General features: G+C 36.6%; 1 protein-coding gene across 1 annotated transcript in view; it reads right to left on the reverse strand.

The window, feature by feature from the left end:
- Positions 1-24,234, reverse strand: part of CHD7 (chromodomain helicase DNA binding protein 7) — a 117,972-nt gene that overhangs the window by 38,276 nt on the left and 55,462 nt on the right. Inside the window, exons 4-12 of the mRNA XM_008571565.1 lie at positions 23,273-23,410; positions 22,168-22,233; positions 16,421-16,476; positions 10,068-10,182; positions 6,673-6,756; positions 5,196-5,333; positions 4,978-5,099; positions 4,367-4,610; positions 2,722-2,898 (exon numbers count right to left, since the gene is read on the reverse strand). Of these exons, the coding sequence (XP_008569787.1) occupies positions 2,722-2,898; positions 4,367-4,610; positions 4,978-5,099; positions 5,196-5,333; positions 6,673-6,756; positions 10,068-10,182; positions 16,421-16,476; positions 22,168-22,233; positions 23,273-23,410 (1,140 nt within the window). The remainder of the gene's footprint in view (positions 1-2,721; positions 2,899-4,366; positions 4,611-4,977; positions 5,100-5,195; positions 5,334-6,672; positions 6,757-10,067; positions 10,183-16,420; positions 16,477-22,167; positions 22,234-23,272; positions 23,411-24,234) is intronic.

A 24,234-nucleotide genomic window follows, 5' to 3' on the forward strand; every position in this document is an offset into this window, starting at 1 on the left:
TTTTTTTTTTTTTTTTTTTTTTTTTTTTTTTTTTTTTTAGCTCTGATGGAGTGATGCCCATGTAATTTCATTTCAGCAGACCCTTTTATCTGTGTGGGGCCTCCTGACAAAGAAAGATGAGATAACAGAATCAATGAAGAACTACTACGACCTCCATGGTAATGAGGGACAAGGAGATGGCTTTGCTTTCCAAGGGCTCCTGTGCAGGACTGAGAAGATGGTGATTGCTGCTCAATGTATCCTCTTCACAAAAACATTTCCTTTGTGTGTGGAGAGCTGAAGACACTCACTGGTCTTCCTTTTTGAGAATGCACTTGGGAGATAAGCCTCACCAAGCACATTTTCACCATAACTCAGTCTAGCGCAGGTAGCAGCAGTCTCCTATGACCTGCACCATACTTGGGTGTAGTTACTACTTGCTATTTTGACTGTGACTTATCTAGCAAGGAAGAATAAAAAGTGACAAGTATACAGGTTCTCATGATGTTTATTTTAAGTAAGGATTTAAAGATCAGGCGATGAGCTATGGAGAACTGGACAAACATAAATATTCTGATTCTAAACGATAATGTATTCCATCTTGAAAACATGAAATAAAGATTCTTGATCATTAGAAAAATACATATTTTGTTCATTTGCTAATCAGAGCTTCCCAGCTGGTAAGGCAAGTATGCTAAGTGTTTGGAGTAGCCAGCAGAGCTTGAAAGTCAGGACCCCTGGGACTGGTCTCCCGTGGCAGTGGGCAGCCTTCTCTGTTTAGCTCAGTGTGGCATACAAATATCATATTCCATATGTGCCATTATGTGAAAAAGTTTAGGCAACACTGCAATATGTAACAGAAAAATTATTTGGATAACAGATCCTAATCCATTAATGAGTGTTAGTATAAATAATAGAAAATTCTTTGAATTTTTATCTATTTTTGTCTATTATCCCAGCGACAATTAAGATTGTTTGATGGTGATAAAGCTAAACTAATTTTTACTCACCGTTGAAGGACTGTTTTGCAGTAAGAATCTACTGGAACATATAAACTAATAATAGAACACAACTTAGGTAAACTCAGATGACTGTTTAAGCCTTAAGGAAATGGTGATATAACTATCTCTTAGTGGATCACTACGAAGGTGGATTCCAAATCAAGGTATATTTAGAGATATCATGAGCATGAGCATTTATCTGCCAATACAAGTTTACTTTATTATAATGCTCAAGTATCATCTGAAGAAACCAAATACAGCCATAGAGTGTCTCTTTTCCCTATGCTTACCCATGTCTTCAATACTATTCACTGTTTGTAAGTATTCTCAATTGTTTTCTGGATTGGTCACCAAAAACAGTAAGCTGCTCTGAGAACGATCTTAGGATAGCTTTAATAATAATTCATTAGAGAGAAAAATGAGAAATCCCATCCTAAATAGGATAATTAAATCAAACTGTTTCCTTTAACAAAACTAGATTTTGTTTGTTTTCAATTAAAAGAATAGCTGGTTAATCTAACCCCCTTAGTTTAAGAATAAAAGAAGCTTGTTCAAAGAACCAGCTGTAACAGAAAGCATTTAGGTGTTCTTTCTGATAGTACCAGACTTCACTAAAAAAATTTATAGCCATGAACATATAGAATATTCCTTCCCATCTCAAACTCTCAATTAACAAGAGATCAAATTAATCTACAGAAGTCAGAACTAAAGTGATTTTTAAAATCTTTTTGTACTTTTTTGAAACTCTCAAGTCATCTGAGACAGTAACTTTGCTTTGATAATGTACATTAAAAATGAAAAACAATGGGCTGGCCCGGTGGCGCACTCGGTAGAGTGCGGCGGCGCTCCCGCCGAAGGTTCAGATCCCATATAGAGACCAGTCTGCTCACTGGTTGAGCGCGGTGTGGGCACGACACCAAGGTTGCGATCCCGTTGCCGGTCGCGGTACGGGAGAGAGACTGAGGGTTGCGATCCCGTTACCGGTCACGAAAAAAAAAAAAGACAAAAAGAAATGAAAAACAAGTAATCATAACCATCTTGTAAACTATGGAGTGAAAAGAAGCCCTAGGATGATTCAAATCATGTAGCAATTTCCACTGGGAAATCATAAACACAGTAGTATGGAACAGAGAATCAACTGTATTTGATTCTACAATAGGTTATCCTATAATACTCCTACCAAAAAAAATGGAAAATCTAATCAGGAAGACCAGACTATCTCATGGGAAACTGGAAAAGTATGGGACAGGTGTACTGTAAAACTTCAGATCAAATATGAGGTCACGTAATTCGCTAAACTCTAAGTGTCTGTGCGAACTGAACCAATCCCAGATATCCCACCCAGTTTACTGAGAACTTGAATCTACAAGTCCTTCTAAACCCTGTATGGCAAAACCTATGGAGCCCTAGAACACAACTGGATTATCATCACTGAATTAAAGCTTGGCCCAATAGTTAACGAAATTGCAGTATTTATGAAGAAAAAGGTAAAGAAAATACTTGAAATTAACTTCGGTGAAAATACCACAATTATATTTTGCTATGATAAAACTGTTTAAAGACATTAGCAAACAATGCAAAAATCAGGAAGGCAACAGCAACTTTTGAGTAACTGAAAGTTCAGGAGAGAAAGGCTTTGCAAATACCTTTCACAGGCACCAGTCAAACTGAGAGCAGTGGGACTATCAAGTCAGTAACAACTCTACTCAGTTTCAGCGGAATCACCACTATGATCACTCACCAAGTCCATCATCTTGAGTCCCTCCAACAGCTTGCAGTTCCTATTCTTCAGCCTGTGGGCTTCATCAATGACCACACAGCGCCATGGAATATTCCGCAGCTCAGGACAATCAGTCAAAATCATCTCAAAAGTAGTGATGATGGCATGAAACTTATAGGACCCCTTTATCACTCGACCCTACAAGAACATCTCTGAATTATTATTAAGCATTAATGATTACATAAAGAACTTTGAGGATGAATAAATAGCATGAAACGTGCACTTATCCCTTTGGATAATAAAATAAATAAATAAAATAAATAAAATAAAATAAAATAAAGAGGTCTCTTTATTTTAGGTAACATACATTCTGTTTTCAAGTGATTTTGAAGGTTTTAAACTACGGTAAAGCAGATTTTTAAAACCTTTTCTTTTTAAAAGAAATTAGAAAATTGTTAATAAAATTTCAGATCCAACTTCCTTACAGAATACATGCAGTAAAGAACCACTAAGTATACCCATTCTAGCCACAAGCTATAGACTCCAAAAGGTGAAAGGCCAAATTATACGTTATGCTAATTAAAAATTTTTTTCTTTACTTTTAAAACTTTTTACTTTTGTAACTTATTTTATACTTTTAACCCTTTTTGTAAAATGCTAAAACGAAAAAACATTCACTTAGGATAGAACTTATAATAATATCCCAAATCTAAAAATAAATACAAACAGATTTCAATATTTTTTTCTCCTTTATTTAATTGTCGGTCAGATTTTACACTCAAAACAAACACAAATGTACATACAAAACAAAACTCTGTCCTATTTCCAGTTGCAGGACTTCCATTTACTATCTATAGCTTTAAAACTATTTTAGCACAAATTATCCTTCCTTATGTCATTTATAATGCTTCATTGTTGGTATCATACAATGATTGCATACAGGTAATTAGAACAAGAAAAAATTATCACAACTGCTACTAAAAACCAAAGTATAAATTCCTCCCTTTAGACTTATTTCCTTCAATGTGCCATATATTTCGATGACGTCACACACCTAATATTTTTCACTTCTATAAGAAAATGTTCTTTCTATTCACATTTAATATCACCATTTTTTGTTTAGTTTTCTCTTAGGCTTGTAAAATAAAATGAGTTAACATGTCAATACATTAATGGAATTCAGTGGTCATCCAAGGTAAAACACTTCATTCCTTCTAATCTAATTATCAGAATGACCAAAGCTGCCTAAATAAAGAGCTGTACTCATAGACGTAGAAAGATTATGCAAACATAAGTTGGATAAGAAATCTCAAACAAATTTCTCAATTTAGCAAAATATAGGACCCCCCCCCCCCCCCCCCCCCCCCCCCCCCCCCCCCCCCCCCCCCCCCCCCCCCCCCCCCCCCCCCCCCCCCCCCCCCCCCCCCCCCCCCCCCCCCCCCCCCCCCCCCCCCCCCCCCCCCCCCCCCCCCCCCCCCCCCCCCCCCCCCCCCCCCCCCCCCCCCCCCCCCCCCCCCCCCCCCCCCCCCCCCCCCCCCCCCCCCCCCCCCCCCCCCCCCCCCCCCCCCCCCCCCCCCCCCCCCCCCCCCCCCCCCCCCCCCCCCCCCCCCCCCCCCCCCCCCCCCCCCCCCCCCCCCCCCCCCGAACACGACCTGTCAAGTTTTACCTGGGGATCTTTGAAGTACATTTCATACAACTGAATGGTCCGACGACTAGCTTGACTCCCATGATACACAACCACATTCAACTCTGTCCAGGTTCGGAATTCCCTTTCCCAGTTGGGGATTGTGGACAATGGGGCAATTACTAAAAAAGGGCCATGGATTCCTTTCAAATATATCTCATAGAGAAATGTAATGGACTGGATAGTTTTTCCCAAACCCATTTCATCTGCTAAAATGCAGTTTCGCCTTTGGGAGGGAAATAAAATAAGAAAAATTTAATGAGTACAGATAATAGACACTGCTGTCTTTTCACAAAATATATATGATTATATTCACAAATGCATATCCACATGGCTTTAGATATTAGATTCAACAAAACACACTTTCAAACAAACTTCTCTAAGAAATAAAAATTATTTCTATATACTTCTGTCAATCTCTATTAATATTTGTTGAATAAATAAATATTAAGCATATTTCCAATGCTTGCTTTTAAAAATATTCTTAGAGTTAAAATATTATTTAAGTTCTTTCTGACTAATATTTTCAATAACTACAAAGGAAAAGAGCTACCGACGTTTTTTAAAAGTGAACAAAAACATGTTTTACATACATGTTGTACCAATTGAAAAGTAGCCAGTTTACTCCCTCCAACTGGTATTCCCTGAGTTTGTTATTGTTTTTATACTCCCTGGAACTCTCCGATTTCTTCCAGTCATCAGCAGGAGGTCGCTCCTGTTTCAAATATAGTAAATCCCATTAGTGGTTTCTCAAAGACCGCACCATTATGCTATTTTCAAATTAAATCCTCTACTATGAGCCAATTCTTACCACACGCTCTGTTTCCGGCTCTCTGGACATTAGTTTCTCAAACTCTTCAATCTTCGCTTGATCTATGTCCTGCCTCAGCTCCCATGTGCTGTCTTCATAAGGCAGTGAACACCACTTCACCAGATAATGAGTCACAGGCTGGATCAGGTTTAAATAAATCAGAATTGGATTCATTTGACCAAATACAGGTATATAATAAACATATATACTAAGGGAAAACATGTGCTCTACTTGATGTATGAAGACGCTACCCCAGCATCAGTGAGACTGAATTGGTAAAAGTTTTAAAACTATGAGCACTAAATGGTTGTCCCTAATTACAGAGTCTCGAGGCTAATCTGGAAACAGTATTATTGGATTTACCAGAACGAATTAACTTTCTATCTAAATCATTGGTAAATAATGTTCAAAAGCCAAAAAATATAGTATAAAGAAATAGCTAGTAAATAACAAAGTTGAATCTGAGCCTTATTCTTATCTGTAAAGATCATTCATCAAGTGTCTGATTCAGACTTACGTGGTAAATCATCTTAGTGTATTTACATGTTTACATAATTAGCTAGTTTCTTAAACAATGAGAAATGGACTTAAATTTATTAGGCTCGCTGCTTTTTCCTTAAAGAGAGAGATACTGTTTGTATCCAATCACATTAACATAATAAATTTGAGCTCTAGAAGATTAGAGGGCAAAATATTTTGGGTAATGCAGATCAACAGAATTTCCTATAAAGATCATCTTACAAATACGGTCTTTGAAATGTCATGGGGTTTCATGATACAGAGTTTGGAGTAAAATGGGAGTTCTTTGCAGATGCTACACAAACAAGATTCAATCACTTTATATGTAAAAATTTACAAGAAGAAGCCGGGAATAGCAGAACTCATGGTGGGAGGGCACACTGTTACCAAGACACATGTTCAGAAATCAGAAGACTTGTCTTTACTCTTACTTCCTTATCAAATGTTCTTTACAACCTTGTAAGGTTTTGCAAAACAACATCAGAGTGTTAAGACTGGGATCTCGTAAAGAAAAATATTTTCTATTATCCTCTGTGCAACACATTAAATAGAGTTCATCAACTTCACAAAGAATGTCCAATGCTAACTAACAGTAAACTCCATTCTGCTATAAGAGCACTCTCAATTATTTAAGGGAACTTTGTTCTACATGATAGATTTATATCAAAATATATAGTTCTTTACTGATCATATTCTAAAGCTGTACAAAATGTCAATGTATTTGTTTCATATGAAAAACTGATTTTTTAAAAAATCTCTCAGACTAAACATAAAAACATCTTTAGTGGTATTATTAAATCATAAAACTAATAATAAATAAGTTTCAGTTAAATTTAGACCAAATGTGTCACAATCCAAGGTTCTGACCAGGACCAGGTCTAGGATTCTACCATCTTCTCCATAAACACATATGAGCTGCCTGAATCACTATTCTGTCATATCAATGATCTCCTCTTACCTCTCCCCGGTCATCTGTGCTACGTGCAAAGTCCATTATTCGGTCAACCTCCACATAATCTGGATTAAAAAGCTCATCTTCAATCTGCACCAAAGAGAAAAAAAGTTAAAACATTTACTTTCTGAAACACTATTTCAAATTTCACCAGGCAATAATATTTGGGGTCACAGAAATACAAAATTTATATTTGGCAAATTCTATTATATTAATGGAAATGCTATAATTTAGCAAAATCATTCCCCATGAGGAAATCAGACTTCTCAGACTTTGTTAACTGGGTCTTTTAATTACTGTGTGAAACCTTTTACTGTGAGAGAATGTTTAAGAATATTTTAAATGAAGTGTGAAATTACAATTCACTAATGAGCAATCCAAAAGGCTTATGGCATGCAATGTATTTAGCATTCTTGAAATTATAGTTTGCAATAAAGAATCAGAGCCATGCACAGCAAGCGCTACTGGAGTCTCATAACTACTGGAGTTGTCTGATGCTTCATGGCATCGTTTACAGAATGTTATTCAAAAGCCAAAAACACTGAAACCAACCAATTTCATATTTTAGCGTGAACAGAATTTACACAGTTTGGTAGTCTTTGCCCATCAATATTAGTACCTCATTCAGAATAACAATCTTGTCATTAATCTAAGTGTTCTAATGATTTATGAACATACAGTGTTTGGGTAAAAGTATTAAGGATAAGGAAAATATATTAACAATCTTTATAAAAGTAAAGACTGCAAACTTATATAAAAGAATAGAATATGTTTCAAAAGGAAGTTACAAACTAAGCGATTCTCAAAAGAAGTCAGGGTCAGAGAAGTTTTCAGATAGCCAGAAAACAAAAGACACATTATTATGTCTTCCTATAAATTAACTTATCAATAATATAACTGTGTTAAAATACTTTGGGGCCGGCCCTGTGGCTCACTTGGGAGAGTGCGGTGCTGGCAGCACCAAGACTGTGGGTTCAGATCCTATATAGGATGGCTGGTGCGCTCACTGGCTGAGCGTGGTGCAGACCACACCAAGCCGAGGGTTGCGATCCCCTTACTGGTCAAAAAAAAAAAAAAAAAAAAAAAAAACTTTGCAAAAGGCGTATTAGAAGTCACCTAGACACCATTCTATCCCCTGAATGCAGGCTGAAAATATAAGCTGTCATAGTCACAGTCTGCTCAAGGAGAACAAACATTCTTTGGGCTACTGTGCCCATTTAAAACACACAGTTTGGCTGCTTTGAACTGTGAATTATGAAACAAAAAAGCAGAAATACAAAACTGTGTTTCAACTGCCCCAGGCTTCTACACAGGGGTGATTAGTAAGGCAAAAAAATCCACTGAGGATGTTCAGTTAAAATATTAACATATTAATACATTGGCTTTGTCAAAAGCTTCCAGATTTAGGTAAACAATATTATGCTTCATTCCTATATAGCATAAAATTAAAATTTTCCATAAACCAGGTTTTGATGGCAAAAGTCTTTAACACAACTTGCTCTTAAACAGAATCTTTCATATGAAGCACTGAATTAAAATCCTTAAATTTCCTTAACATATCTACCTTTTAATAAATGACTAATCCATGCCATCATGCACATGATAAAATTTCAAGTCTAAATGATCTTTTTGAATAGAGATATGAACTGCAGCAGACTTATAAGGAAGCCTAAGATAAAACAAAGACTATAAAAGCAGCCATAACTGAAAAAACTACTTTTCACCCCAAAGTAGTATCGTCATAGAATATTTAAAACCATGATTATCTATGGGATAAAACAAACAGGAGTGCGTGAGTGCGTGCATGTAAAAGAGAGAGCGAAGAAAAGGGTTGTCATCCTTCACTGCTAACTGCTAATTCACATTCAGGACAGAACTGAAGATTTCTAGTTTCCAAGTTACCAGCAAGATAATGTACTTCAACCTTAGTACAGGCAACTCACATAGATAGACTTAGATAAATAGGCTATGTAGCTAGGGCTAGGCACAATCCTCTAAAGAGTGTTGGACTATAGGAAACAGAGTCCAGATAAATTTAATAAACAGGACCAGGATTTAAGGATGGGGGAAAATCCACCATTGGGCTTTTTCCTTTTTCCTCTCCCACTGACACAATGAAAAGGTCAGCAGAAAATACGGTGTCTCTTTCTAAAAGGAAGCTGATGATTTCAGCTCCCCAAATGTCACAAAAATATAACTTTAATTTCATTAAGGATACGAAAAATAGAACCTCATAGTATTTTCCTTGAAACCATCTTTTCAAAGAAAGAATTATCTTAATATTCTCCAAGATGTAAGAACTGAGTCACGCTCAAGTAACTCCACTTCACTTCACTCAGTGCCAACACCTGCACTGCCAAAAAAAAAGGAAAAAAAGTGGTGGTGACACAGACGTGTCTAGTGAAAGAACAACCACATGACCTCTGATCAAATACAGACTTTACAGTCTGCCTGTTAGAATCACGGAATGAGAGAACACAGACTTGTCATTCGAGATTATAAGGACTTTGACACAAAAGTACTAAACACTCTTCTGTCATACCTCCTCATCTCCAAAAAGGGGTGGCACTGCAAAGTAGGTTGTTAGGTATTACTTTGCATCAAATTTCATACTTCTTTACAGTTCACATTTTGTTAATTAAATCTTTAATGAAGAGGAGAACTAATAAATCAGCAAGTCTTATCTTTCAATGTTAGAGCTTTTCTTTTACCTACTGGAGGCTGTAAGTGAAACCAAATTGGCAATCAAAAGTCCAGAGACTCCAGTAAGCAGGTTGTGAAAGCATTTTTTTTAAAAATGTAATTGACTATGTGTGAGGGGCACTTCTAGTAAATGCAGATTGTCTTCCCTGTCCTAAGTATTGCTGTCTTTCTATAATTGATAATCTATGATAAAGAGGCACAGGCAAAGATAGTATGCCAGCTTCTCTACCACACCACAGCATTTGTGAAAATGAGTTTAGTGAACTCTCTGAGATCAGGCATTGACTTGAACAAAAGAAATTTGCTACATACTTTCTCCAATAGAAGTTAAACTTTTATGTCCATTCTAGAATTTGTACTTAATATTTACTGTAGTTTTTAATGTGTTAAATTGCAATAAAACTTGACTACTTACTTTTTTCAACATCTACTAACTGTACTTTGATTACAAGATTTTAATCATACCATCACTGCTATTTCCACATAACATCATAAGGACCAGTATCTTCTAGACTAAGCAACAGGAAGAATGAGAAATTTCCTGTTTACAAATCTTTTAGCAATAACCAGTTACCAGTATGCAAGTAACAGCAAATGAGGCAAACCAGTTTTTCTTAATAATTTACTGAACTAAAATTCAAAATGTAGAATATGTGAATAAAGTAAATATTTTAGAATATTAACCAGGTATTTCTTACCTCTGAAAGGAATTTGTTCTGGCCCTGCTTTGCTTTGAATCGTTTAATCTTTTGCTGAATTCTCTTATCTTTTTCCAGGTCTTCTACAGATGCCCACTGACAATGAAGATAAGAGCTGAAAGAATAAAATAGCATCCTTGAAACATGGATTAATCCTTTATTATATATGTCTTTTATAATCAGAAAAATGTCAGCTAAGCAGATCATTAAATTAACGCTTAATTACTCATAGAGGCGGCTGAGCAATATTCAATATGACCACTGATGTCTGAGAATAAGAAAAGAAAACCAATAACAGTACCTAAAATTTGCCTTCACCCTCTGTCCTAAGCCTCTAACTCTCTTAGCTACTATCCATAGGAAAAGAAAAAAAAAGCTGTTTTCATAAGTGAATGGATTATACTTCAGTATAAAACATTTAGCACTGCAGAGTGGCCTTCACTATGAATTTATGTTTTGAGCCTTTTATCATTAATTGAGAAATGAGGCTTTTATCAAATCAGAAGAATTCATATTTAAAACAACAATGTCTTTGGAGATAAGGTGTATGGTGTGTCCTTGACTCTTACAATACCTATCATACTGGTCACAAAGGTAAACCTAACTTAGTCCTTCTAGAGCAATCAGGGAGAAAAGGACCACCATCAGCTCCCTGAACAGTGTGTGCATGCCCTCCACTGGCTCCTAATCAGTTCCTGCTCTCCCAGCCTGTGTTCTTCTAGGAGCTCTGAAATGATATCCCTTGGTCACGTGTGAATTTTTCACTCGCTGATGTCCCCGCTTACAGTGGGCAAGTCCCCTCCCCCTCAGACTCATTGCCCTCTGCTCTGAACACATTGCTGTACCTTCCCTAACCTAAACCTGAATAAACTCAACCCTCCCTTTTCCTTACTCAAGACTCACAGGTACACAGTTAATGTTTTATGGTTCCCCTGACATTAAAAAGAAATGAGATGCATGAATATACAAATCTTTCAGAATCAAAGTACTACTAATCTTAGAAATTATGCAGCCATTATAAAAAATCTTTCCAAAATAATATGGAAAATAGTTATGATATTAAGTACCATATAATTGGTTTTTATGCAACATCTAATATATAGTTTTAAAGTTAGGACTGACTTATTCCTCCTATAATAGACAGAGGGAGAATGGATTTTAAATACACATTCCTGGGCCGGCCCGGTGGCGCACTGCTACAGTGCGCCGCTTGGGAGTGCGGAGGCGCTCCCGCCGAGGGTTCGGATCCCACATACAGACCGGTTCCCGCTCACTGGCTGAGCGAGGTGCGGGCGCGACACCAAGGGTTGCGATCCCGTTGCCAGTCCCGGTCCGGTACGGGCGCAACACTGAGGGTTGCGATCCGTTGCCGGACACGAAAAAAGACAAAAAGGAAAAAATAAAAATAAAAATAAATAAATAAATAAATAAATACACATTCCTTATACATAGATAGGAATTGATATAAACCCTGTATGTGTGCGTGCATGCACACATACACACAAACACACGTCAAAAACAGACTAGATGAACATGCATCAAAATGTTAATAATGATCATTTCTGGGTGAAAAGATTGCAAGTATTTTTTTTTCTTTCAACTTGCATATTCCAAATTTCCAATAAATAACATGTAATACTGTCATAATCAGTAATGAATATTATAAAAATAACCTACTGTAGTCTCCTAATTATTTGACAGAAAAAGGCACATGTACAAGTCAGTATTCTTGTTTTGGCAGAGGTGCAAATTACTTCAATGCACCACCAGTGTGGCCACATGTTGGACACAAGCATTTAAGCAAGTGGGCCCAGCTCTCCTCTACATCCCGTAAACTGGGCTGGAATTTTTGGTCAATGATTCTGCTTTCCAAACCCTGATGGATAACCCACCTTGAAGACTTATTCAGGAAAAAGAGAAAGGAAGACAGTGAGTCTAAGGTAGGCTGCTATGTCTCAGTAGATGAAAGGCAAGAAAAAGGTAAATTTTATTGATGGACTATCACTAAAATATTAGGAAAATGTCATGAAGGAGTAAACTGTAAGAAAAATATTATGAAGCTAATAAGAAATAATATGAACTTGGCCCTACAAATAATACAGTTTATGGTCACTTTGGAAAACAAGATTTCATTTTAAAACAAATTTTTTATGAAACAAGTAACACATTTACACCTAATTCTGATAAAGATGGTACAAAAAAAAAAGAAAGAAAAAAATTAAAGACTATGCCCCTTCTGAATATCAATGCAAAGTTCTAAATAAAATATTAGCAAACATAATTCCACACTGCATTAAGAAAATAATATATCATTACCAAGTAGGATTTATTCCAGGAATGCAAGGTTGGTTCAATGTTAGGAAATCCACTAAAAATACACAATATCAGTGTATCTAAGGAGAAAAATCATATAATTATCTCCACTGATGCTAAAAAAAAAAAAATCTTTGACAAAATACAACACCCATAAATGGATTTTTTAAAACTCAGGAAAATAGAAATTGATAGGTACTTTATTAACATAATGAAAAATATAAAAATATAAAGACTCTAGTTCATGACAGAGACTGTATCTCAAATTACTGGGGCAAAGATGGACTTTTTGATAATGGTTCTGGAACAACAGTGTATGGGAAAGAATAAAATTAGAGCCATGCCTTATATCATACACAAGAATAAATACCAAACAGATCAGGAATCTCAATAAAGAAAATGAAATCATGCAGGTACTAGAGAAAAACATGGGCAAATTGCTCTTTAACCTGTGTAAAGGGAAAGGCTTTCAAGCTGTGACTCAAAAACCAGGTCCAATAAAGGAAAGAAAGCTGATCAATCTATCTATATAATTTTTTAAAAATTTACAATGCAATAAAACACCATGAAGACAAAAGACAACTGAAACTGAGAAAACACAGTCACAATACGCAACCCAGGTAAAGAACTAATATCTTCGTACATAAAGAACTCTTAAAAACGGAGAGAAGCACGGTAGAGAAATGAGCAAAAGACATAAACAGACAATTGACAAAACAAGATATAAAAAATGGCCATTAAACTTATGAAAAGATATTCTTATTCACAATAAAAGAAAATGCTAATTAGAACTTTACTGAAATATGATCTCTCGCCGTGCTGGAAAGGGCGTGGGGAAATAGGTGCTCTCACACATTGCTGACAGGGATTCAAACTGGCATGACCCTTATGGAAGGGAATTTGGCAATATCTCTCAAAACTACATATATGTTTGCCTTTTGCTCTGGCAATCCCTCTTCTAGGAATTCACCCTGATGCTATGCCTCCAACAATTTGAAAATACACAGGCATGCATGAGAATATGTATTGTTACATTGCTTATAATTGTAAAATATCAGATGCCTCTTACATGCCCACATGCAAAAGAGCCTGGTTGAATACTTGTGGTACAGCCATGCAGTGCTGTACGATGCAGGTATAACAAAGAATGAGGAGGACCCCCATGAACTGATGATGTACAGTGATTTTCAGAATATAGTGTTGTTAAAAAAAAAAAAAAAGCAAAAAACAAAAGTGTGCTGATAGTATGCAGTTTTCTATGAAGAAAAAGAAGAGAAATTATATATAAAAATATATGTATCTGTATGCTAATGACAAAAATTATAGCAGGGATAAATCTGGGATTAATGAGAAGGTGGCTAAGAAGGGGTTGAAGAGGAAGGGAGGGTGACACTTCCTCTCTGAGCATTCTTTTGTGTGCAGTTCTGACTTTTGAACCACATTAATATTTCACAAACCTGAAAAGCGAAAATAAGGGGGGGATGACTAAAATGGAATACAAATACAAACAGAAACTAATGAACCAAACTGTGTATTGAATAAATAACATAACCACACTGGTGGGGAATGGGAGGAAGAACCAACTCTAGGTCCAAAATTCTGACGTATTCAGCCTGTATGCCCTCAAGCTAAAGACAAAAACTCTAAACAAATATAGGCTTCCTTTTCACAGAAATATTGGCTAGCAAGTAATTCTGAAACCACTTCCTGTATATTGTAGGATTGATAAAAAAGCAAATGTATTATAGATAATAACAGCCAGGTTTCTTGTGGTCAAAGAAGGAAATTACTAATACTCAAGGGGGAAAGGATTGAATGAACCCTGTGCTATTTTAACAGCATTGGAAGTATCAGTATAAAGGCATTGTTTTTGTTGTTGCTAGGGAGGTAGGAAAGTGGGTAGGCAGAGAGACAGATACAGATAAATGTGTATATACATAATAAACAGACACGTGTGTGTGACTTACGTGTGCGCCTGTCTATGCATCTCTTTGTGCATAACACTCGCCTCGCCCTATCCACTGAAAGGGACTTGAAGCAATGGCTCCTCAGCAGCAATGAGCACACCCGAAACCCAGCTCTTGGTTCCTAAACGCTCTCTCCACCAAAGACAACCAAGGCTCCTTGGAGAAATAACTGATTCCAGGAATGAAACAGGGAAGTTACAAGATGAGCCTGGAACATCCTCTGGTGCCAGAAAGTAAGGAATTGCTCAAAGAAGGATGGGGATAAGGCAAAAGAACAGAGAAGACAGCCTGAAGGGGTTCCCACTGGCCTAATGTGGAATAATGTAAGCAAAGTAAATAATACTATGATATTAAAGAATTATACCCATTGAATAAAATGAGAATCCACAAGTCTCCACAGCTATAAATTAGGAAATGGGCAAGAGGGTAAAGCTCTTTCTTACACCAGAAACCCAACTAATAAATTTGAAAGAAATGAGGAAATCAGTAAATCACCACTTAGCAATCATTACTGTATTTAATAGTCTCAAAGTATCTTTCCAGAAGATATGCATTAATTACGAAAAGAAACACAAATTATTTGTACTATTTTTGCAATTTATCTATAAATCTGAAATTATGTCAAAACAAAAGGTTAACAAAAACTGTTCATTTTATAGAAATTTTAATTTCCCTTAGACCTCTGTAACACCAGACAGGAAAGCTAATTTTTAGAACTCATCTTGTCTCATCTCAAATGACTGACAGGAGGACTAGTCTATCCTGGCTTGGCAGCAATACCCGGTCAGGAACACTGTGCGCTTCTCTGGAGTTAACAGGCTAGACTGGATCGAGGCATCTCAGGCCCCAGTGCCACACACCGATTTGGATCCTGTCTAGTAGAGCCACTTTTGGACAACTGATACTTAATCTTCTTTGCTCTTGTTTTGATTTGGTAAACAGACAAGGGAATTACTTACTTTACCTCCTCCTTACCTACCCTCACCCCTCTCCTTATACAGCCATGGGAAATCACATCCTATGCATAATTTCCACATGCATAAACTCATCATGCTCTGAGGACAAAATGATGACGCCGGCTAACAGTTACTGACCAGACTCTATTTCATTGAACCCTCACAATAACACTGACAGAGTCTTGTCCATTTTTTTACTTGGTAAAAGGTTTTGCTTGCATCTTCTTCAGAAGTGCATCAGTTTATTAACACAGTGCCTACTCCAGCACGGCAAAATGACAGAAAAACCATGGTGCTCGATGCTTTCATTTCCTAGGGTAGGGTAAATTTTCTTAGGTGGTTTTGATAGCAATTTGCAAAAGCCTCTCTTAAAAAACCCTAGAATTTATTAGTATGGTGCTTTAGTTCTTTGTCTAAAAGGAGTAAAGTATATTTAATGTTTATGTTACCAGTGAATATTTTTGTCCTTATTCTGTGATTATTATTTAGGTGAGAAAATGGCCTGCCTTCTTCAGCAGGATGACTACTGATCCTTAAAACTATGCTGGCTCATCAAAATGTGTGTCTGGACCAGGTATAATGCCTACATGTACAACACGGAATCTACAAGGACAACACAACTTGCTGTGTTTTTCAATTCAGATTTTTAAAAGTTATGCAATTCAAGCCCACTAAACAAATACTAGAAACATTTTAAAACCTGAGTGATGTGATTTTCTGGAGCCTTCACCTGACAGCAGAGTTATATCAAGTGCCTAGCATCTCATGAACAGATGAAGGGAGGGAGAGTAGCCCAGGAGAATAAAGTTTATTCTCAGAGGATAGGCAAATGTTACTTAAAATTTTCTTATTATTGCAGAAGTTTTTTCTCTCCTCCATAAAGAACTTCTAGGTTATACAAAAAAAGTCTGTCAACTTTTATACCAATTATACATTTTCCAAAAAAATTAAATGCATAAAATACCAAGGAAAAAAAAGTTAGTATGAAATGGCCTCCAAAGTACTAAATAAACCATTCCAAAATGTTTCTCAATTCCCAATTTTTAAAAAATAGTTATTTACTACTTTGAAAATATATCCCTCCATTAAAAAAAAAAAAAAAAAACAATTTACTTACAAGTTTTTGTATTTCACATAGAATTCCTCAACTTCTACCTCCTCTCCAGATTCCTTCTGCAACAACAAAAAATTTCAGGCACATACATAAAAGCATCTACTACAATACTCAAAAGTAATGATTTACTCCCATGTGAGCACAAAACAGGACTGAAAAAGCAGCCTAGGACCTTCTTGTAAAGATGAGCACACTGTGAGTGGGGGAAGGCCAGCGCGATGCAGACTGACGACACGCAGGGGCCCGTGCACACTACTCGACTCCACAAGCTAGAGCTTCTAAGGCATGAATCATTTTAACTCCTCCCTAACCACATGCAGCTTCATTCACAACAACCTGACCCCAAATCTGGCTTTCTGCCAAACCCACAGTGTTAAGTAGACGCCAAGTGTACCATTTTCTCAGGCAGCAGCCAATTAGCAACTGCTCTCCTGAATGCCATATGTATTATTTTTGGCTGCCTCATGGCAACTTTACATTGTGGGTTTTGTAATGTTTTAAAATATTTAAAAGACATTTATTTCTCCATATAGTTAATAACTCTAAACAAGAAACCATATAAAACTAAACCTTGTTCTTATGCTGTAATTTTAGTGTATCACTATTCATAGTTTTAGTTTTACTCAATGGTACAATTAAAATCTCCTAGACAAGATGTCTCACACACACAGCAGCCAAATAAAATTAACACCCCAAATACTACATTTAGGTAAGGTTCAAATTGTGAGACATGTCAGCAAAATCAAGAGTTTTTAGTGGTAAGATTACCTATAACATCTCCCTCAATCCTACCTCCCGCAGCACATGCAGAAGATAATGCTCATGTGATATTTCAGGCATCTCTCTTTTTTTTTTTTTCCTTTTGGTTTTAGGCTATTAAACAAGTCATAATATGTAATTTTCTTCTGGAACATTTGATCAGATAAATCAGGGATGTAAAACATAAACACCACTTACAGATGTTTAGGAATTGCTTTTACACTCTTACAAGAGCCCCCAAGCCTGCCTTGAGGGTCATACGTGGCTGCTGAGCTGCCTCAGAGATGCTTCGAAGAAAATTAAGGCAAGTAGGAACAAGGCAGAGGACAACAAAAACGACTTCTACTGGATAACAGACTGGCACAGATTTGCTCAGACATGGTGATTCTTCTTAATACCCAACCTTCAAACTATTGTCAAAGACTGTGAACTTCAACTTTCTTTGAAACTCTTGCTTGTATTAGTTAAACCTGCACTTTAAACATTCACTTGTCTAGAGATCACCAGTAAGAAGACTGGATATCCACTCAGAAATGTGGTAACACCTATCAATATCTGGTTGTGCCCTAAAGGATCTAGAAAAGGTCATAACTATAAAGCAGCTTTTAAAATCAATGTATTCGGGACACCATCTGTGTCACAGACTTTTAGTTATCCAAAATGAAAAGAAATGTTTGCTGGATTCTTTCAAGAGCCAGCAACATAAACCTGGAACTTACAAGTAAATTCTAGTCAATTCAAGTGGCAATCCATCTGGGACCCACCTCACTTTTTTTCTAGTCCTAATATTTTACTCCTATTTCAAGATATATTATCTCTATACAGAACTAGAGATTCTAGTAGAAAGGGAAAGATAAGATAGTAGAAGACCAGGAAGAATGTGAAGCAAGGATGCGACTAGATCTTTTGATGTTTTTCATAACATGTCATCACATTTAAACCTAGAATGAAACTCAAATGTCTGGGCTTATATTCTTTTGATATTAATTCTAGTTCCTTCAATTCTGAAGAAGTTTTTCGAAATTATGTGTCTTTGAGGTAGTAATAAGACAAGATTTATCGTTTCTATGCTCTATTATTTCTTCTAATTTCCTTTCTTTCTGATCTTTTTTCTCATACTTCATTCTGAATAGTCTCACCGTCCCATAAAGCTAAGTGGGCACCAAAGCACACAAGATCAAATCTGGAACAAGAGAGAGAAATTTCATTCTGTCTCAATTCTGTTTCCAGAAAGCTCCAACTCTCACAGCCATATGTCCCCAACTCTCATTAATTTCCTTTTTTTTTTTTTTTTTTTTTTTTTTATCATGATCAGCTATTCCTCTGGGAGCCAGCTATGAAGATGCCTAATCAGAGGGTCTAGAGCTCTCTGGGAGAAAGCGACTAGGTTCTGAGACCTCATTTAGCAGCACCTTGAGCTGGTGCAGAATTGTCCCAGGGCCTACACCTTTTGGATGTCCCAAAATATAACACTGTTTTGTTTAACTGATCACAGACCTTCTTGCCCCTCGAACTATAAATAGGGCTGTTTTCACCCTTCCTTTCACATAAACATGATCAGCTGAACTCTTTTGCTCTAGTGATAATAAACAATTAACAAAACTGTGTGAATTCATAAGCCCTCAGGAGCATCATTTCAATTATTCACTAAAGGGAAGTCAGTTTGACCAGCTCCTGGTGATAGCTTAAAACAGCCCCAACCATCAATCCCAGCTCAATTTTCAGAAGCCAGTCTATAATAGGCATATCCAATGAACAAATGAGTCAAAGCACTATTTCCATACACACATACCACTCAAAATTATTTCTTGGACAGCTACCATTAAATTTGAGAGCGCTCTAAGTAATTATTGTGCTCAATGGAGTATCTCTAAGAAATGTGTATATTTTCTCACCAGACTCCAAAACTAGTCTATGCAAATTCTTATTCTTATTATTCATATGAAATTTAAAGTTTCAAACATATTAAGCCATATTTGTCCCACTATTCACATGAACCAGAAACCTTGATAAGCAATAAATCAACTACTCCATCGACCAGGATTCTGAATAGCCATTCAACAAATGATAATCCCATAGCCTAAAAGAATGAATTTCCTAAGCATCCTATTACTAAATTAAGAAAAATACTTAATTTTTATGTTAACTTACTATTATATTATTAATTTATTGTTAATTTTATACATTATAAACAATTGTTAATTTATTGCCAATATTAATACAACATTAATTTAATATTATGAATAATACTAAACCAAGAATAAACATCCTGAGCATCCTATTACTAAATTAAATAGACACTGGAGAAACGAAGCTAAACTATAGTGTAAAAAAGGAACATTTTGTTAAACAATGTACAAAAGAATGGGAAAGCACTTCAACAAAGATATCAATAAGGTGTCGGTATGAATCCTTTCCTATTTCTGGGCCAACTTAGTGTACACTCTACTAGAAATACCAAATCACAGTTCACTTAGGGAGAAAATAAGGACATGATAATTAACGGGGTTAAGAGTTTTGCCTTCTTTGCACTATTTTTTTATTACTGGGTTCAACTAAAGGGAATAAAACAAACACCCTGGAATTTAAGTTCTTAAAATATATATATATATATCATATAGTTAACTTAAAAATAAATTTTAGAGAATATAGTCAGAATTAACTTTGTAAACTATTTTTGGCCTTCTGATACAAAAAGGATTTGAATTGTTCTCTAAAGATGACAGCTCAAAGTAGAAAGAGCTACAGGATGGGCCGGCCCGGTGGCGCACTGGATAGTGCGCCGCTTGGGAAGCGCGGCGGCGCTCCCGCCCGAGGGTTCGGATCCCACATACAGACCGGTTCCCGCTCACTGGCTGAGCAAGGCGCGGGAGCAACACCGAGGGTTGAGATCCCGTTGCCGGTACCCGGTCCGGTACGGGGGCAACACTGAGGGTTGCGATCCGTTGCCGGACATGGAAAAAGACAAAAGACAAAAAAAAAAAAAAGAAAGAAAGAGCTACAGGATGGCTGAACGTGGAAAACAAACAAATTAACCTTTATACAATCCAATGTCCATTCATATATCTACCTCAAAATTCAAATACAAGTACCAACTATGGCCCTTCCACTGGGTCTCATGCACATTAACGTGAGTCTGGAACAATATAAATGTATTTAGCATGAGGTACTGAATTGGGGAGGCTCTGCCAGACTTGGCACAACTTCATCATAACGGATCATCATCCTTCTTACAGAGCAGTGATGAGGCCAACTGACTGAAAAACACTGAGCCCCCCACTTTGTGTCACCACCATGCAGGGTAGGCTCTGAGAGCTCATAGCCAGTTTCTACGGTGCTGGCAGGGGGAGATGAAGACACCTTCTCACAGCCAATTCTTAAATTATTCATGGTAATAGGAAACAGACCAGCAGGCATAGCTAGAATCCACAGAAAAAAAATCTCAAATTTCCTTTTTTTTTTCTATTTGCAACACTTTCCCTCTGATGTTATTAAAGCTGATAACTAAAGTAACTACTTCGAGAATATTAGCAGTTTAAAAAGTTAGTATCTGTTAATGTTTAGTACCTTCTAATGGTTTTTTACTGCCTTTTAAGAAACACCATCATCAAGGAGCAATTCAATGACCTCCACACCTCTTCCTTACTCCAAATCATACTTCAAGGCATATCTTGCCTTCCAGAGGCATTTTCCCACTACTTTTCTCCATCCTCAAATTCACCAACTCAAAAAATGCTCCACACTTATGTACAGTTATAGTGATTTTTTAATCTCCTATGATAAGATAAACCTGGTCATCAGTAAATGGTAACAATACCTATTCCTAAACTATGGGTACTTCTCTTTAAAGGGTAGCTAAGAGGGGGGAAAAGTCCTAAAGTGGGCAAAATGGAAAGAAAAAAGCAACGTCCTGCATAATGCATAGTCTAAGTAGCTCTGAAAAATAGCTAATTATAATTTGCAACTCCCAAACCTGCTGAGTATGCTTGCTGAAGCACTATCAATTGAATGAAAATTAATATATTCTACCCAAATGACATGGTATTTACTCAAACAAGTCACTTCAATTCAGTGAAGGGGATTATTCTTTAAAGCACGTCAAATATTTAAATTTCACCATATATCTACAATTCACAAATTAACAATTCTAGAGTCATTAGTAGGACAGAAATGCAACCTTTCTAATGAGTTAAATAGTGCTAATTTCTGCTTGATCCGGTAGGAAGTTTGGCTGAGATTTTATCATTTAATTCATTTGGGAGGAAATCTTCACATTCAAAGAGTCACCAAATAGCCACTCCGCATATCCCCAACCCCCTATACTCAACCTGAAAATATCTTAACATGTTGCTCTTATTTTTATATGAACTGAAGTTGTACATTCTGATAGAAATCCATACCTTGAAACAAACAACAGAAAAGCAAAAAGCATTGAAATGAAGATAAAGAAAAGTTTACTGCTGGTGCAATAACATTTTTAAGAATCTCTTGAAAGTAGTATTTGAACAGCACAGGGTTCCTATTTGATAAGCCTGGGATCTCACTTAAAGTCCCACAGGTCCTCCATTCCTAATCTCTCTCACTGGGAAGTATACTTTGTACACATTTTACTATTTAAAAAGTTTATTCTACATGCCCAAACATGAAGCTGTACCTCCACCCACCTTTAAAGCAAATAAAAAGAATGAACTGTGGGTCTGACAATGACTCAAGCAGAGAGACAGACACCTGTATCTAAAGAAGATCACTTTCTGGAGACACTGAAAATCGTATTTGGAATGTGTAAATGAACCTGGATGTCATTTTCTCAAAGCATTTCTCCGGTACGGGGGCGACACTGAGGGTTGCAATCCGTTGCCGGACACGGAAAAAAAAAAAAAAAAGAAGTTTTATTTTACAATACCGGAATTTTTAAAGAAAATTACAAGGCAAACAGTCTTGTAAGAGTCACACACACACCACAGATTTTGATTGCGCCAAATGGCACTTACCTGCTTTTTTACTGAACGACTGCTCATGATTTTTTCTACCACTGGGCCTTCTGCATCAACAGATTCCTAAAAATTAAAGTCATGTGAATCAACCCAAATAAAAAACATTTCATCCTAAGCTATAAAAGCAAGAGATCATTCCCTTTTGCCACTACCTCCATACTCTATAAATCACTGGGTACAAAGTCACCAGTGGGAAATATGATTGAAAAGAACAAAACTCTTACTTTACAGAGAGGCAAAAGGAAGATCTGTGCTTATTACTTCATGATGATTATGTGGTTTAATTACGTGGACTAGCATGGGTCCCTAAAGCCAGAGAGCATTCAGAAACTCCAGCTGCCAAGAGAAAATAATCTCTGCATGATAGCAGTCAAAAATATAACTTTTCTTCATCTATACCCATGGGGTAAATATTCTCATCGTTCTGTTATTGTAGGCGGCTTTTATCTATTGAGGTCACATAAAACATCATATAACAACTTAACATAGCACAAATTACGAAATAAAACACAAAAGTGCATTTAATATACTTTTCAATGGGTTACCAGTTTAACCAAAGTACAGTAATGGTTAGAAAAGAGTATTATTTTTTTAAAAAAGATCTTACAATAATCAATCATACATTACTACCCATATTTTATACAAACTATTTTATCCATCATTTACATTGCATGGAGAATAAAGTATGCCCTGCTGGGTACTACAAGGGAGTAATTTCATAAAGGGGTTCTTATGGTGCCTAACAGCAGGAGACAAGCTTGAGTGGTTTATTAAAGTCCCAGAAGCTATAGCACCAAATCCTCAGAGGTAAATTCAGCTTCTTGCATTCTAGCTCTGACTCTTCCTCAGCACAGACCATTAATTCTCCAAAATTGTGTCAAATTACATATCACAGGCTTATATAAAAATAAATCTTAGTGAACAGGGCTTTTTAAAAGATACTGCTAAACAACTAATTTCCCATAGCACATTAGCCAATATTACAAGATTGTTCTCCTGCTGAAAGTCCAATGCTGCCATTGAATTTCTTGGATTCCAGTGATAAAATTTCCAGCCCATCTTTTAAAATGCATCCGTGAGTCACACAAACCCGCTGGCTCACCTGCTGCTCTGACTGTGAGGTGTTGGAGGGGGAGTCCCCCCCAGCAGCGTCTGCGTCATCTGCCTCCTCATCAGAAATCTTGAACTCCAGGTCTTCAGTGTATCGCTTTCTCTTTACCTGCCTGCTGGACCGCCTCTTCTAAAACAAAAACCCAACAAAGGGAGTTTTAAAAAGCAATCACTGATGCTCTTTATAATGGCTCAGAATGGTAAGACATTTTTAAAAAATTAATCTTAAAGAAATTCTGATAACTTTAATCCTATAAATTACGTGAAAAGATCATGGCAACAACAAATCTAATAGAAATGGGAGAAAATCTGAAGTCAGATGCCTGGGAGAGCCATAGCTCTGCCTCTCAGCTGAAAAATGAAAATAACAACAAATCTTGTTCCTTACTCAGCCAGTGTGTTCATAACTTTCAACTGTAATATTGGAGCTGGGTAATGGAACTATGGAGGTTCATTATACTATTCTCTCTACTTTTGTATGTTTTAACGCTTTTCCTATAAAAAAGTCCAAAAAAGTGAATGCATTAGAAGATAATCTGTAAATTACAAAGCTCTAGACAAATACTGTTACATTATCCAAGGTACCCATAATATTTCAGAAGGCCATTTAAATAAAAGGTTTTTACATTTAATTTTGGTCTTAAAAGAAATAGTCTGAAAAGTTTTGAAGAGATAAAGAGTTGAAGGGTAAAATTCACAATGAATGACTATGAAAAGTAATTTTACTTTTCTAAATTTAATTTTTTACCACTTTGGTTAAAATTTAAAAGATTGGCAATAGCTAGCAATACTAGGATTATTGTCAAAATGGGTACTCTCACACTCCTGTGGACAGCCCCTGAAGGACAGTGTGGTCCTATCTGTCAAAATTAAAACATGCCAACTCTTTGATTCAGCGGTTTACATTCAGTAAGCTACGTAACATACCTCGGGAATACTAGCAAGATAAATTGT

Source organism: Galeopterus variegatus, unplaced genomic scaffold (genome assembly GCF_000696425.1).
Source record: "Galeopterus variegatus unplaced genomic scaffold, G_variegatus-3.0.2 Scaffold703, whole genome shotgun sequence".
In the NCBI taxonomy this organism is placed as follows: Eukaryota; Metazoa; Chordata; class Mammalia; order Dermoptera; family Cynocephalidae; genus Galeopterus; species Galeopterus variegatus.